General features: G+C 51.0%; 1 protein-coding gene across 2 annotated transcripts in view; it reads left to right on the top strand.

Moving 5' to 3' along the window:
- LOC140898691 (serine dehydratase-like) overlaps positions 1-10,672 on the top strand; it is a 31,153-nt gene extending 20,481 nt beyond the window's left edge. The window contains exons 8-10 of one of the 2 annotated variants that reach the window (XM_073312874.1): positions 1,543-1,770; positions 6,476-6,600; positions 7,278-7,665. In XM_073312874.1, the coding sequence (XP_073168975.1) occupies positions 1,543-1,770; positions 6,476-6,600; positions 7,278-7,471 (547 nt within the window). In that variant the 3' untranslated portion in view covers positions 7,472-7,665. Of the gene's footprint in view, positions 1-1,542; positions 1,771-6,475; positions 6,601-7,277; positions 7,666-10,357 lie in introns of those variants that run through there. The other variant, XM_073312875.1, reaches the window with a different exon arrangement.
- The last annotated feature ends 5,903 nt before the right edge of the window (positions 10,673-16,575 follow it).

Raw genomic sequence — 16,575 nt, forward strand, 5'->3', positions numbered from 1 at the left:
TGCCCTGCATAACACCACCCCTGCCCGCAGCCCCCACAGAACCCTCACTCCCTAGTGCCCCAACACACACAGATTTTCCCCACCCCCTCACAGCCCAGCACCCCACACAGAACCCCCACTCCCTAGTGCCCCAACACACACAGATTTTCCCCACTCCCTCACAGCCCAGCACCCCACACAGAACCCCCACTCCCTCACAGCCCAGCACCCCACACAGAACCCCCACTCCCTAGTGCCCCAACACACACAGATTTTCCCCACCCCCTCACAGCCCAGCACCCCACACAGAACCCCCACTCCCTAGTGCCCCAACACACAGATCTTTCCCACTCCCTCACAGCCCAGCACCCCTCTCCCCAGGCCCTCCAGAGACCCACTCCCCCAAGGTCTGCTGCCCGGTTACACTCTGGGAGGCAACTGTATCTGCTGGGCTGAGCTGGTTCCAGGGTGGGGAATCGCCCCGGCCCCTCGGGAGTGATGCGATCAGCCAGGCCAGCGCCTGCCCTGGCCGGGCTCCGTCAGGACCCACTTGCCTTAAGGGGCCCAGGCAACCCCCCCACCCCACCCCACTGTTCCCCTTCCCAAACTGACCGAGGCTGGCCAGGCTTCTGCACCAGTCCCAGGTGGCTCAGCTCCGGGGAGACAGGTGGGGCCCCACAGGTGGTGGGAAGCAGAGACTGCCCGGAGCCGGAGGTGCCCTGGGGTCCAGTCAGGGGGCAGAGAGAAGCCGGAGGGGAGGCCAGGAGATGGAGAGGAGCCCTCGGCCGACTGGCAGGCAGACAGAGAGGAGCAAGTGGTGGGTGGTGGGGGGAGCCAGCGGGCAGGTGGGGTCTCAGAGGACAGTGCAAGCAGAGCAGGACAGGGCCCCTTCTGAGCGTGGGCCCGGTTCCATGGTGCCACTTGTGCCATTGTAAACCTGGCACTGGGGCCAGGAGGCTAGTCTTTGAATGCCACCAGCTGGGGGTTTCCACGGGGAATTTGCTGGGCCTGGCCTGCCTGCCTGGTGTCCAGCTGCCGGTGCCGGTCGTTCCAGTGTCTCTCTGCGCCTGAGCAGTGGGAGAACGTGACCTGGCCGTCTGTGCAGCGGGTGTTCCACGCATGGCTGGCACGGCAGAGCGGAGGCGGGCAGCGCTGTAGTGATGTCAGACTTGATAGGCAGGGTGTGGCTAAGCCCGGAAATCCTGCAACTGCTCTGATGGGGAGCCTCAGGAGAAGAGACATTTGGGGAGCCCCTCATCCCCTCCACCCCCAGGTTGTGCCTGTGCATCTATCCATCCCTCCTCTCATGGTCCCAAGCCGCCTCCTCACTTCTCTGCTACCTCCAAGATTCTTGCCACCGCATGGCCCACCTGGCAGCCTGTGTCCTGACCAGCCTCCCTCTGGAACTGCAGCTAGGTCTGCCTGGGACTAGAGGGCTGGGACTAAAGCTGCCCAGCCATGTGCCCATTGTCAGACCCTGGCACGGCAGGGATGTGTCATACTGAAGTGCCCGTTGATTAGTTTCTCACAGCCGGTTTGCTGTCCCCACTCTCATTCCCACAGGCAAGGCCATGCCAGCATGGTTAGGGAGCTGAAGGATTTGCTCGGCCACAAGCCAGGAGCCATCATCCTGGCGGTGGGCGGTGGAGGGCTGCTGGCTGGAGTGGTGGCCGGCCTGCAGGACGTGGGCTGGCAGGATGTACCCATCATTGCTGTGGAAACCAAAGGAGCTGATAGCTTCAATGCAGCGCTCAGGGCTGGGAGATTGGTCACCCTGCCGGAGATAACCAGGTGAGGGTGAGTGTGGCAGAGACATGGGGGAATTGATTGCAAAGGGGGCTCTGCAGGGGGGGGAGGGAGGGTTTTCAGGGGGTGCGGGTAAGGGAGGGGCTCAGGGGGTGTGTGGGCGGGGGGGATCTGTAAGGGGTGTGGGTAGGGTAGGGGAGGGGCTCAGAGGGGGTGCGGGCAGGGGAGTGGGGATCTGAGGATATTATTATTATTTAATTGCCTTGCAACGGCATGTCGAGGCCTTGGCCAGGTGGAGCCCCGTTGCGCTAGGTGCTGTACAAACTCATTACAATGACAGGGAAGGGAAATGGCAGGCGCATGCGACGTACAAGTGGGTGGGTGGGGAAGGGAGGAAGTGGGACCAATAATAGTCGAGCTAGTGCTTTAGAAGAGGCGCGGCCCTAACCCAATGTGGTGGAGGAGGGGCTGTCACCCCGTTCCGCCCCTCCCTGCCCACACCTCTTGGCCCATGCCCCTCACTCACTCTCCTGTGGGGAGTTTCCAGCTGGTATCAGCTGCTGGACTGACCACTCTGGAGGCTGGAATCCTCTGCTTGGCTTTCAAATAGGAAATTCAAGGCCAGGCTTCCCTTCCCCACCTCCGACTGATGCAGCACACCCTTGCTTTGGAGGAACCCGCTCTAGGGGTGCGAACTTTTGCTGAATCACAGGCCTGGTTTTGTTGGGAACCTGCCTGGTTCCCTGCCAGCTTGCCTGGCTGGGTGCTGCGGTGCCCTGCCACGCAGGCTGCCCTGGGGCTGGAGAGACCCTGGGATTCCAGGATCTGCAGCTCTGGGGCAGCCCTGCCATGCTAGGCTACCCTAGTCCCACCCTCCCTCTGTGAATGATCTTCCCACCCTGAACTCCCTTGATTTATGAATGCCAGCAGCCGGCCAGGGACCTGTGCCCCCTGTCTGGCAGTTCAAGCCGGAAAAAGCTAGAAATCAGGACGGATCCTATCTCTGTCCAGGGCCCAACTTAAGAAGTGAGGGCGGTCCTGCTTTCAGACAGCAGTGACCTCCTCATTGTCTGGGCCTGGCGTGGCCTCTCAGGTACTGAGCTGGCCAGAAACCCGCTAAGATGATTTGGAAGCAGGGTGTTTTCCCAGGGATCTGGGGAGCTAATACCGTGTCCTCAGCTGAAATGAGCAAAGGAGATACCGAAACACAGGAACCCTCCGTAGCTTCGCTGGAGGCTGTTTCCTGAACTCCTGTAAGACTTTCTCTGCCATGAATTTTGTCCATGAGGATCTGATCGAGCTGACTAGTCAGACAGTCTTCCCTCTTAGGGCTGGGGTTTCCAGAGCAGGGTAAGCCTGTTAGGAGAGGAAGGATGGGCCAGTGGTTTGGGTGTACCCTCAGGCTGGGGAGACAGAGGGTCTGTTCCCTCCTTTGCTGCAGACTTTGTGTGACCACGAGCAAGTCTCTTATCCTCTGTGTGCCTCAGTTCCCCACCTGGACAATGGGGAGAAGTTTCAGAGTAACAGCCATGTTAGTCTGTATTCGCAAAAAGAAAAGGAGTACTTGTGGCACCTTAGAGACTAACCAATTTATTTGAGCATAAGCTTTCGTGAGCTACAGCTCACTTCATCGGATGCATACTGTGGAAAGTACAGAAGATCTTTTTATACACACAAACCATGAAAAACATGTTTACCACTACAAAAGGTTTTCTCTCCCCCCCCCGCCCAAACCCACTCTCCTGTTGGTAATAGCTTATCTAAAGTGATCACTCTCCTTACAATGTGTATGATAATCAAGGTGGGCCATTTCCAGCACAAATCCAGGGTTTAACAAGAACGTCTGGGGAGAGGAAAAAACAAGGGGAAATAGGTTACCTTGCATAATGACTTAGCCACTCCCAGTTTCTATTCAAGCCTAAGTTAATTGTACCCAGTTTGCAAATGAATTCCAATTCAACAGTCTGGAGTCTGGTTTTGAAGTTTTTCTGTTGTAATATTGCAACTTTCATGTCTGTAATCGCGTGACCAGAGAGATTGAAGTGTTCTCCAACTGGTTTATGAATGTTATAATTCTTGACATCTGATTTGTGTCCATTTATTCTTTTACCTAGAGACTGCCCAGTTTGACCAATGTACATGGCAGAGAGGCATTGCTGGCACATGATGGCATATATCACATTGGTAGATGTGCAGGTGAACGAGCCTCTGATAGTGTGGCTGATGTGATTAGGCCCTGTGATGGTGTCCCCTGAATAGATATGTGGGCACAGTTGGCAACGGGCTTTGTTGCAAGGATAAGTTCCTGGGTTAGTGGTTCTGTTGTGTGGTATGTGGTTGTTGGTGAGTATTTGCTTCAGGTTGCGGGGCTGTCTGTAGGCAAGGACTGGCCTGTCTCCCAAGATTTGTGAGAGTGTTGGGTCATCCTTCAGGATAGGTTGTAGATCCTTAATAATGCGTTGGAGAGGTTTTAGTGGGGGGCTGAAGGTGACAGCTAGTGGCGTTCTGTTATTTTCTTTGTTGGGCCTGTCCTGTAGTAGGTGACTTCTGGGAACGCTTCTGGCTCTATCAATCTGTTTCTTTACTTCCGCAGGTGGGTATTGTAGTTGTAAGAATGCTTGATAGAGATCTTGTAGGTGTCTGCCTCTGTCTGAGGGGTTGGAGCAAATGCGGTTGTATCGCAGAGCTTGGCTGTAGACGATAGATCGTGTGGTGTGGTCAGGGTGAAAGCTGGAGGCATGTAGGTAGGAATAGCGGTCAGTAGGTTTCCGGTATAGGGTGGTGGTTATGTGACCATCGTTTATTAGTACTGTAGTGTCCAGGAAGTGGATCTCTTGTGTGGACTGGACCAGGCTGAGGTTGATGGTGGGATGGAAATTGTTGAAATCATGGTGGAATTCCTCAAGGGCTTCTTTTCTATTGGTCCAGATGATGAAGATGTCATCAGTGTACCGCAAGTAGAGTAGGGGCGTTAGGGGACGAGAGCTGAGGAAGCGTTGTTCTAAGTCAGCCATAAAAATGTTGGCATACTGTGGGGCCATGCGGGTACCCATAGCAGTGCCGCTGATTTGAAGGTATACATTGTCCCCAAATGTAAAATAGTTATGGGTAAGGACAAAGTCACAAAGTTCAGCCACCAGGTTAGCCGTGACTCTATCGGGGATAGTGTTCTTGACGGCTTGTAGTCCATCTTTGTGTGGAATGTTGGTGTAGAGGGCTTCTACATCCATAGTGGCCAGGATGGTGTTATCAGGAAGATCACCGATGGATTGTAGTTTCCTCAGGAAGTCAGTGGTGTCTCAAAGGTAGCTGGGAGTGCTGGTAGCGTAGGGCCTGAGGAGGGAGTCTACATAGCCAGACAATCCTGCTGTCAGGGTGCCAATGCCTGAGATGATGGGGCGTGCAGGATTTCCAGGTTTATGGATCTTGGGTAGCAGATAGAATATCCCTGCTCGGGGTTCTAGTGGTGTGTCTGTGCAGATTTGATCTTGTGCTTTTTCAGGGAGTTTCTTGAGCAAATGCTGTAGTTTCTTTTGGTAACTCTCAGTGGGATCAGAGGGTAATGGCTTGTAGAAAGTGGTGTTGGAGAGCTGCCGAGCAGCCTCTTGTTCATATTCCGACCTATTCATGATGACAACAGCACCTCCTTTGTCACCCTTTTTGATTATGATGTCAGAGTTGTTTCTGAGGCTGTGGATGGCGTTGTGTTCTGCACGGCTGAGGTGGTGGGGCAAGTGATGCTGCTGTTCCACAATTTCAGCCCGTGCACGTCGGCGGAAGCACTCTATGTAGAAGTCCAGTTTGCTGTCTCGACCTTCAGGAGGAGTCCACCTAGAATCCTTCTTTTTGTAGTGTTGGTAGGGAGGTGTCCGTGGATTAGTATGTTGTTCAGAGGTGGGGAGAAGAGTATTGCCCAGGGCTGGTGTAAAGACAGATCCATTGAAGCTCATGAGGTGCTTGGACACTACAGTAGAGGGACTGTGGAAATATCTTTGAAAGCTAGGAGCCCAACTCTGTAGGCTTCTTTGGGAATCCCAGCCTTGGACTTCAAAGGCCACCTGTGACCATCCCTTTGCTCTGGATGAAATGATCGGACAATGCTCTAGTTTGCTGCAGTCAGGGCGATACAATCAGGTCCTGTCTAGGGTGCAAGCTCTGCAAGCTCTTTTAACACGCTCTGGAGAACACCATATTGAAAGGCTTTTATAGGTGGGACATAGATTGGGCTGCTGCTCATGCTCTGGGTCTGCAGCAGCATAGCAATCATTGCAGAGTTCCAGCACCTTCCACCTCTAGGGGCACTGGAGTTGAATCCAGCCTGAGTCACTAATGACTGCAAATTCTTACTGTGTCTGTTGACCCTTTGGTGGCTCTTGTGTGCAATGAGTTGGCAGGCCTCAGTCCAGGGCTCCACATCACCAAAACCCAGCAACACTGTTGGCCACCTTGGGGGCAATCCCAGCAGAGAGGCAAAAGACTGGATGGGCCATGGAGACCAAACTCCCACCTTGTAACCTTGTGATGGTTTCCTCCTACTCAAGGCTGAGGCTCATTGGTGGGGCTCACAGCTGTCCCGTGCTGTCTGGTCAATGTTGTTCCACAACGGCTGCCAGCCTAGAACCCTGCACCACCACAAAGTCCTAGCTGCAGAGATCAAGAGGTGAATTTCTCCCCACCCTCTGGCCTGGGGTGGATTTCCCAGCTCAGAGTGCTAATGGGGGCTCTCTCTCTTTTGCTCTCCATTTCCCAGCGTGGCCAAATGCTTAGGAGCCAAGACGGTGTCTGCCCGGGCACTGGAATGTGCCAGCGAATGCCAGGTCATCTCACAGCTGGTGGACGATGTGGAAGCAGTCCAAGCTGTGGAGCTGTTCCTGGGTAAGTCCTGCAGACGCTGGGTGCTGATGCTTCTCTGTGGCTGACTACAGTGAGCCAACAGCACCACCCAACGCCTATCAGAGGTGCTTCATGCTCCAACTTCTTTCTTTTTGATAAGGAAATTGTTGACCCTTGATTTCTACCAGTTCTCTGCGAAATAGGAACTAAGGTTTAGTTAGCATTTTTCTGTCAAACAGGGACTGGGGAAATCGGCTCTAGGGATCAGAGGTACTGACAGACCCATCTGTGTTACAGTTATAGCCGTGCCATGCAATTACAGCCCCGCTGTGTTCCAAATGTATCCTAATAATGTATATTTGGTTTCACCCGAGAAGAGGGGTCCAAACTACAGCCAATAAAGGACTTGTGCCATAGGCCTGAAGAAATTAGGTGTTCCTCAACTGGCTTGGAGCACAATTTAATGGGAGGGAATTTGAACATTAGTGGACAGGTCAAGCGGGTCACGTATGCAGTATACCAGCTTAGGCTGAAAGCACAAGGGCTAGTCTCCAATTAGTGCCTAAAGTCATTCCTCCCTCTAGTGGCTTCCCCCTGTGAGGGTAACAGCCTACTGCCAGTGCATAGCGGAGTTCCTCCTTTAGCTCATGTGATGGAAGTTTCTGCTTTTGAGCATGAAGGATCTTTCTTTCTTTCTCCTTTGTGCCGGCATTGCCCAGATGATGAGCGGCTGCTGGTCCAGCCCGCCTGCGGAGCCCCTCTGGCCTTACTCTACACGGGTCGGGTTCAACAGCTGCAGCGGGAAGGGCTCTTGAGCCCGGACCTGGACTCCATTGTCGTCATCGTGTGCGGAGGAAGCAGCATCCAAATGGCTGGGCTCCAGGCCCTGAAAACCCAGCTGGGCATGAAATGACTGCAGATGCCGACCCCAAGATGGCGTATGGGGCAGGGGTGCATGGGATCCTATGGAGACACTAATAATTCATATCACTGGGTTTTTGTTAGTGGCATCTAATGGAATTCAAACCAGTTTATAGAATAAATATCAAAAAGAAAAGGAGGACTTGTGGCACCTTAGAGACTAACCAATTTATTTGAGCATGAGCTTTCGTGAGCTACAGCTCACTTCATCGGATGCATGCCGTGGAAACTGCAGCAGACTTTATTTATACACAGAGAATATGAAAAAATACCTCCTCCCACCCCACTGTCCTTCTGGTAATAGCTTATCTAAAGTGATCATCAGGTGGGCCATTTCCAGCACAAATCCAGGTTTTCTCACCCTCCACCCCCCCACACAAATTCACTCTCCTGCTGGTGATAGCCCATCCAAAGTAACAACTCTTTACACAGTGTGCATGATAATAAAGTTGGGCCATTTCCTGCACAAATCCAGGTTCTCTCACCCCCCTCCCAAAAACCACACACACAAACTCACTATCCTGCTGGTAATAGCTCATCCAAAGTGACCATTCTCCCTACAATGTGCATAATTAAGGTGGGCTATTTCCAGCACAAATCCAGGTTTTCTCACATCCCCCCCACCCCCATACACACACAAATTCACTCTCCTGCTGGTAATAGCTCATCCAAACTGACCACTCTCCAAGTTTAAATCCAAGTTAAACCAGAACATCTGGGGGGGGGGGGGGGGTTAGGAAAAAACAAGAGGAAATAGGCTACCTTGCATAATGACTTAGCCACTCCCAGTCTCTATTTAAGCCTAAATTAATAGTATCCAATTTGCAAATGAATTCCAATTCAGCAGTTTCTCGCTGGAGTCTGGATTTGGAGTTTTTTTGTTTTAAGATAGCGACCTTCATGTCTGTGATTGCGTGACCAGAGAGATTGAAGTGTTCTCCGACTGGTTTATGAATGTTATAATTCTTGACATCTGATTTGTGTCCATTTATTCTTTTACGTAGAGACTGTCCAGTTTGACCAATGTACATGGCAGAGGGGCATTGCTGGCACATGATGGCATATATCACATTGGTGGATGTGCAGGTATACGAGCCTCTGATAGTGTGGCTGATGTTATTAGGCCCTGTGATGGTGTCCCCTGAATAGATATGTGGGCACAATTGGCAACGGGTTTAGTTGCAAGGATAAGTTCCTGGATTAGTGGTTCTGCTGTGTGGTATGTGGTTGTTGGTGAGTATTTGCTTCAGGTTGCGGGGCTGTCTGTAGGCAAGGACTGGCCTGTCTCCCAAGATTTGTGAGAGTGTTGGGTCATCCTTTAGGATAGGTTGTAGATCCTTAATAATGCGTTGGAGGGGTTTTAGTTGGGGGCTGAAGGTGACGGCTAGTGGCGTTCTGTTATTTTCTTTGTTAGGCCTGTCCTGTAGTAGGTAACTTCTGGGAACTCTTCTGGCTCTATCAATCTGTTTCTTTACTTCAGCAGGTGGGTATTGTAGTTGTAAGAGAGCTTGACAGAGATCTTGTAGGTGTTTGTCTCTGTCTGAGGGGTTGGAGCAAATGCGGTTGTATCGCAGAGCTTGGCTGTAGACGATGGATCGTGTGGTGTGGTCAGGGTGAAAGCTGGAGGCATGCAGGTAGGAATAGCGGTCAGTAGGTTTCCGGTATAGGGTGGTGTTTATGTGACCATTGTTTATTAGCACTGTAGTGTCCAGGAAGTGGATCTCTTGTGTGGACTGGACCAGGCTGAGGTTGGTGGTGGGATGGAAATTGTTGAAATCATGGTGGAATTCCTCAAGGGCTTCTTTTCCATGGGTCCAGATGATGAAGATGTCATCAATATAGCGCAAGTAGAGTAGTAATGGTCACTTTGGATGAGCTATTACCAGCAGGATAGTGAGTTTGTGTGTGTGGTTTTTGGGAGGGGGGTGAGGGGGTGAGAGAACCTGGATTTGTGCAGGAAATGGCCCAACTTTATTATCATGCACATTGTGTAAAGAGTTGTCACTTTGGATGGGCTATCACCAGCAGGAGAGTGAATTTGTGCGGGGGGGGGGGTGGAGGGTGAGAAAACCTGGATATGTGCTGGAAATGGCCCACCTGATGATCACTTTAGATAAGCTATTACCAGCAGGACAGTGGGGTGGGAGGAGGTATTTTTTCATATTCTCTGTGTATAAATAAAGTCTGCTGCAGTTTCCACGGCATGCATCCGATGAAGTGAGCTGTAGCTCACGAAAGCTTATGCTCAAATTGGTTAGTCTCTAAGGTGCCACAAGTACTCCTTTTCTTTTTGCGAATACAGACTAACACGGCTGTTACTCTGAAACCAATAAATATCAAGCTACTCTTATGGCTTGGATCCTGCGCTTACCACTGACTGCGTTAATGCTGCTGGGCATGGCTGCCGTGTCCTGGGTAAGAATGAAGGAGGAGTCAGCCGAACAACGTTGGTTCTCTGAGCTGTGGCAGTCTGTGCCATTTGGGAAGGTACTTTAGGACACTCATTGGAGCTAGGCAAGTTAGGGATTGTGACTATCCATCACTGTGGTTTTAACCCATCTTTCTCAGTGTGAATCGTTCATGACTGACCCTGATTTCTTTTATTCACGGCGGTTTATTTGCTGAATAATTCTCAGACAATGGGGCAAAATGTTCATGTCAGCTCTTCGTTATTTGCGGTTGGTCACCAGTCATAACAGAGTTGTTTCTGCTTCCTGATTGGATGACTGAAACTTGTTTAGCTAGCAAATAAAGGAAAGTGAGTGACGGATTCCGCATAGCGCTCTTCACAGGCCAAATGCTCAGATGAATAAATATTTGTGCTAAAAATCTGTGAAACCCTTCTGGCTTCATGATCATTTTCATGAATACTCAACAGCACACTTGGGAGAAAGGAAGTCTTTGTTAAAGCTCTAACATCCCTTCCTGCTCAACTAAGGTGTCAGATCTGACAATACCCATCTCTGAGACCATCCAAGGAGTTCTCCAGCAAAACAGGCCTAGCTATTCCAGGTACTGTGTTGCCCATTCTGATGATTTTATTGTAAGTCTCATGATATTTGGTGCTTTTCTTTAGAGCTGTCAATTAATCACAGTTAACTCACACAATTAACTCAAAAAAATTAATCGTGATTAAAAAAATTAATCATACTGTTAAACAATAGAATAACAATTGAAATTTATTAAATATTTTGGATGCTTTTCTACATTTTCAAATATAGTAGTTTCAGTTACAACACAGAATACAAAGTGTACCATGCTCACTTTATATTATTTTTATTACAAATATTTGCACTGTAAAAATGATAAAGAAATAGTGTTTTTCAATTCACCTTATACACGTACTATAATGCAATATCTTTATCATGAAAGTGCAACTTACAAATTTTGGAGTTTGCAACACTGCTTATATTTCTAAGCTAGAAAAAAATCCTTTAAAAACAAAAGCCTTTCAGGGCTGAGAAAGGAGCAAAAGGAGCAGGACTCAAACAAATTTAAACAGAATCCTTTGTGGTTCTCCTTAAAATCCACCAAAACTTTGGAATGTCCCCTGGACACGTCGTCGTCTTCCGCCAAACTCCCCTAAATGGCCTTCTCTCTTAAGCCTCACCCACTCTGTATCCTCCAAGGTACTCCTTGATCTCCTGTTCCTTGCCACTGTTCTCTCAACCCTCCGCATAGATGCACACGGCCTGATTTTTCAGAGGTGCTTGGTGTTCGCAGCTCCCACTGTCTTTAACTAGAGGAGTGGGAGCTCAGCATCTCTGAAAATCAGACCTGTAGGGTTTTCCCACTGCTACACTGGGTCCCCGCAGCCTGCTGGGCCCAGATCCCAAGGAATCTGCCTTATACACTCCCCTGAGGTCACAGTAGATTCTGGAGAGAAGAAACAAGCATCTGATGCAAGGAAATTATGATTTCAGTCCACAAGGGGGCAGCAGAGTCTCTCCGACCTGGAAGTTCCATACCTGCAGAGCACACAGCTGAGCTCCGCTCAGCAGTTCAAAGAGCAGAAATTTGCCCTGAGTATGAAAAAGTAAATGAAGAAATTAAGGGTAACTAGGGCGGGTGGCCAGTTCACATCCACTTTTTATATTTGTCTTGGGAATAATTAAAAGAGAGACAAGGTGGGTGCGGCAATATCCTTTATTGAACCAGCTTCTGTTTGAGCTTCTCTCTCCCCATCTTGTCTCCACATCCTGGGACCGACCTGGCTACAACACCACTGCAAACAATCGGGAATAATCAGACGTGCTTTTAACATATTTCCAAACTCAATCATCATAATAATGCTTTGCACCTTTGTTGCTTTTGCATGAACTTCGCAAACACTGATTAAGGCATCCAGCCATCTGCTAGGTGGGCAAGTCTCACTGTCCCTTCTTAAAGAGGAAATGGAGGCACAGCAGGGTTACAAGAAGTCTGTGTGGTAGAGTGAAGAATCAGACTCAAGAGTCCTGACTCCTGGGGTCTGTTTACACAGCAATGTGAGCCCGGGCTCAAGCCTAACCCCCGTTGAAGCCACACACCAATTGTGTTAATGTAGTACTCAGATCTAGGGTCCCAGAGCCCTGAAGGGATGGAGGATCTGGGCCTGTGTTAAAGTGGAACCTAGGGTCCAAGCCCTGTTGCTTTCCTGTATGCACGTGGTCTCAGCTTGATGGGTCGCACCAGTCCTCCGGATGTATCCCTGAGTTCCTTGGGGGCAATTTCCTTAGTTCTCTCTATGCCAACAATTTGGGGTGCAGTTTGTTGCACTCTATTGCAGATGGCAGCAGCTCCGATCAGCGTTAACGACCTACCTTCTGCTGAAAGCCAGACTGCAGGTAGGTTACCTGCCGCATTTGCAATGGAGACTGATCAGAGACTCTTTGCAAAGAGAGCTGCTTCCCGGTCACAAGAGCACTGCACATGGCCTGCCCAGGCAGTCCCATGGAGGGCAGGGCAGGGGGGAAGGGGAGTGGGGACCAAGCAGCTGCCCTGCTGGGAGGGGGAGCGGCTGAGCTCCCAACTCAGCATGGATGTGGGGGCTGATCCCCAGCCCCTGCCCATCCCTGGGACTGTGTGTGCAGGGGTGCTGGGGTAGCAAGCACTGTAAGGGCAATGAGTGGGAGTCAGCCCCCAAACCTCCCAGCAGCCTCCCACGGGATCAGCTGCTGCTGTGCAGAGCTTGCCCAGCAGGGATCAATGCTGGCCAGCGGGAGGTGGCTCATGGCTGCCAGGATGTTGGGGGTCATCCATCCCCTGGCTGTGCTGAGCTGGGGGCTCTGCTGCTGTCTCTCCCTGCAGGGCAGCCAGTTGGTCCTGGGCCCCCTATCCTCCCGGGGGCTGTGTGTGCTGAGGCAGCTTGCGCTGTCAGGCTGGTGAGTGCGTGCCAGCCCCAAACTCCCCCATGCCTCCCAGGGATCCCTTAGCCCTGTCTCTCAGGCTGTGGTAGGGGCAGGGAGAAGGGATCCTGGAGGGTGGGGCTGGAGCACACTGCACCCCAAGCCCTGGGGATGCACTTCACTCTGCGGCCAGGAGCAGCCAGCATGTGTTTTCCTTTGAAACCTGCCTTTTATGGCAAACTTCAAAACAAACTGACAAAAATAAATTAAAAAAACCCAACCAACCAAACCCCCTTCACTGACCAGCCTATGTTAAAACTCAGAATTGCACAGTTTAATTTTACTAGTTTCCCAGCCCTGGAGCCTGATGAGCTAATTATCCTCAGGCCAGGCTCACCCGGGCATTGTTCAGCCAGCGTGACTCCACCTAGGCTGCAGAGCCCAGTTCTCAGGTTAGATGGGAGTTCAGTATAAAGCCTTCTCGTGACTGCGACAGCCATCAAAGGAGCTCATTATGTGGTGTACGGACTCATGGGCTCCTCAGGGGGCACCCGTGTCCCATCAATAGCGCCACTGCAGTTAGGAACCAGGGCGAGCAGTAGAGTTTTCACACAGTGCAACACGTTCCTAGGGCTAGAGAGTCAGCGCTTGGGGTGGGGGCGCCAGGCACTCGGGGGTAGGGTTACTTTGACTCGGGTCTGTGCACTGCAGTGTGGATGCCGGGGCCTTAGCTTTGAGCATGAATTAGCAAATCCTTAACCTAGGGTTACAATGCAGTGTAGACGCTCAAGCCCAGGGTTCCCTGACCCTGGTCAGCTGACCTGACTCCCACTAACTCTAGGCTTACACTGCTGTGTAGACATACCCCACATCTTCCCTAATGGCTAGCCCACCCTTTCAAAAATGTTGATATAGGTATATCTACCTCTCTAGTATACAGACAGTTGCAAATGCTCGTTCCTGTGCTGGATCAAGCGAAGCCTGCTGTGATATTGACCTCCTGGTGACGTGCGTTGAGACCAGCGGATAAAAAGCACTATACAAGAGCTAGGTGCTAGTGTGACACTTACTTCATCTGCCCTCTCTCGAAGCAGCACTGAAGACATGAGCATGGCAGCCCTAGATCGACAGCGTGAACAAGACAGATTTGAGACTGGGCCGTGCTGGCACCGCCAAACAAGTCAACGTGATAGCGTGGGTAAAATGACAGCAGCTGCCTGACCGCTTTCACCCCTAGCCCGTCCTCCCGGTGGGGCAATGTACCAGCGAGGGCACTGATGGCAGTGAGTCTCAGAGCCTGGGTCAACTGACTCAGGCTTGTGGGGCTCGCATAGCGGGGTAAAAATAGCAGTGTAGAGGTAGTCTATAGGCAGATTGCGGGCCAAATCTGGGCCACCAGACGCTTTTGAATGGACCATATATTATTGTTGTTATTTTTGTATTATTTTTGCTGGAGCCTAGCCCTTGGCTGTACCTTGATGAAGAAATTTGGACCTTGACAAAAAATAGTTGCTTACCCCTGTGTGGATGTTCCTGCTGGGGCTCTGAGCCCCACCTCCCTCACCGGGTTTCAGAGCTCAGGCTCCAGCCAGAGCAGGAACGTCTACGCTGCTAGTCAGTTGACCCAGGCTCTGAGACTTGCTGCTGTGGGGTCTCTCTGTGCTTGATAGCCCTGCCTTACTGCACAGGAGATGGTGAGGCTAAATACACTAAAGCTAAGGAGACATTCAGAGATTATGGCAGTGTAGACAAGGACACAGAGGTTGTCCTTCCACAGCAGGGTTGAGGCATGTTGGGGAGGGGGACAAGCCTGCACAACTGTTTTCCCTGGACTCTCTTTGCTAGAGGCCCTCAGCCTTCAGGCCTGTCAATAGGGGTGGGGTTCAAATCCCAACTAGGCGTGGTACAGAGTTTAAATTCTATTGCTCCTTTGATTTAACCCCTTCTAGTTTCCTCATTTTGACCCTCTGATCTGCACCTGTTTGTTCATTCCCCCACCCCCATACTCAGCTGAGTCTGTGGCCCCTGCCCCCGTAGCTTCAGTGGGCTTCACTCACCATTCCTAGTCACCAAGTTGGCTGGCACTTGCCACCAGCACGAGTGGCTTTGTGGCCTGGTCGGTCCACTAGGAGCCCACAGAGGCTGCTAAACAGCACTGGAGATTTGGCCTGCATCCCCGACGAAAGGGCCTGGTGCTCACAAACCATCCAGCTCCCCTTCCACAACTGGCTTTAAAGCCACCTCTGATTTCTGTGGAAATAGGCCAGCCTAGCAGAACCAACCTCCTGGTTAAGCAGTTCCTGGCACAATGGGCAAACCTGGCACGTGTCCGTCTGAGTGTTGTGCAGTTAGCGGCTGATGCCAGGACGGCTTGTTGTTCCAAGGTATAAAAATAACTAATCCCTGCTCCCCTCTGCGAGTTCTCGTCTCCTGGATCTTTGCCTTTCCCGGATGAGTCACGCCGCAGCTCCTCTCACCTGTTCGCTAGGCCTTCATTCCCCCATTGTTTGCTGTGTGAAACCTTGGGCCCTGCAACAGCTGTTCTCAGCTGTCTTCTGTTTATGGAGCTCACGTACAGGAGCACGGGGAGCCCCATCTTTATTGCCTCTCCCATCCACCTGAGACAACAGATGCCGTTTTCACATGACAGAAAGAGCGGGGGAGCGGGGCATGGGGCTTCTGGAGGAGGTAGGTTGGTGGGAGACCAACTCTCCCATTCTCAGGCCGGGGAAAGGGGCGGGGGTGTGAATCAGCAAAGCTCTGCAGAGGGTGGACTCTTTTGAAAACAAGGCTGGTGCAAGAGGCTTGTGTGGGATGCTGCTGGCTCACCCTTCCCAGCATCCTTTGCCTTCTCCTGAAGAACTTGGCCTATTGGTTTGTTCTAGCCATCGTCTCTTTCATGTTTTAACTGGCATTTCTATTGGTAATTTTCATTGGCTGCCGGTAATTACCAAGGATCCAGTGCTGCATAACTGGTGAGTGGTGTGTGAGCCTGTTGCCTAGAAATAGGGGAGATGTTCAGATGCCCGCTAAACCTCTCCCTTAAAACTCATATAGAGATACATGAATAATTAGCAAGGCCAATTTTCCTCAGTAACTTTCCACAGCTCGACTTACTCCCTCTCCCTCTCCCCATTCACCTATCAGCCTTTAAGATCATGGAGGACGTCCATGTGTCCATGCTTCTCTTGGTAAGTGATTTGCCATAACGAAATATATGGGGCCACACGCTCAGCTGGTGTAAACTGGCATCACGCCACGGGCTTCAGTGAGTCTGTTGACGGGGCTCTGGCATGTTGTTGGGTGAATTAATACGATGTTATGGTTACACATTTCATCCAGGTGTATCCCGCACACTTTATGGTTTTGATGCAACATATAACTTGTCAATTAGTGCATGGTCGAGGGGTTAGAGTAGGAGACTTGCGTTCCATTCCTGACTCGGCCACTGACCTGCTGTGTCATTTCCAAGCTCAGCCTTTCTCTATCTTGTCTATTTCGACTGTGAGTTCTTCGGGGCATGGACTGACTCACGATGTGTATGTACAGCTCCTAGCTCAGTGGGCACTGATCTCAGCTAGGGGCTTCTAAGCACTACCATCATATAAATACTATGTTTTACAGCCTGTCTGTCTAGCTAATGTATATGCATGGAAATCATAGAATCATAGGGCTGGAAGGGACCTTGAGAGGTCATCTAGTCCAGTCCCCTGCATTAATGGCAGGACTTAGTATTATCTAGACCATTCCCTTGTTCTATGCATAGCTC

The sequence above is a fragment of the Lepidochelys kempii genome, chromosome 15, assembly GCF_965140265.1.
Source record: "Lepidochelys kempii isolate rLepKem1 chromosome 15, rLepKem1.hap2, whole genome shotgun sequence".
NCBI classification, from domain to species: domain Eukaryota; kingdom Metazoa; phylum Chordata; order Testudines; family Cheloniidae; genus Lepidochelys; species Lepidochelys kempii.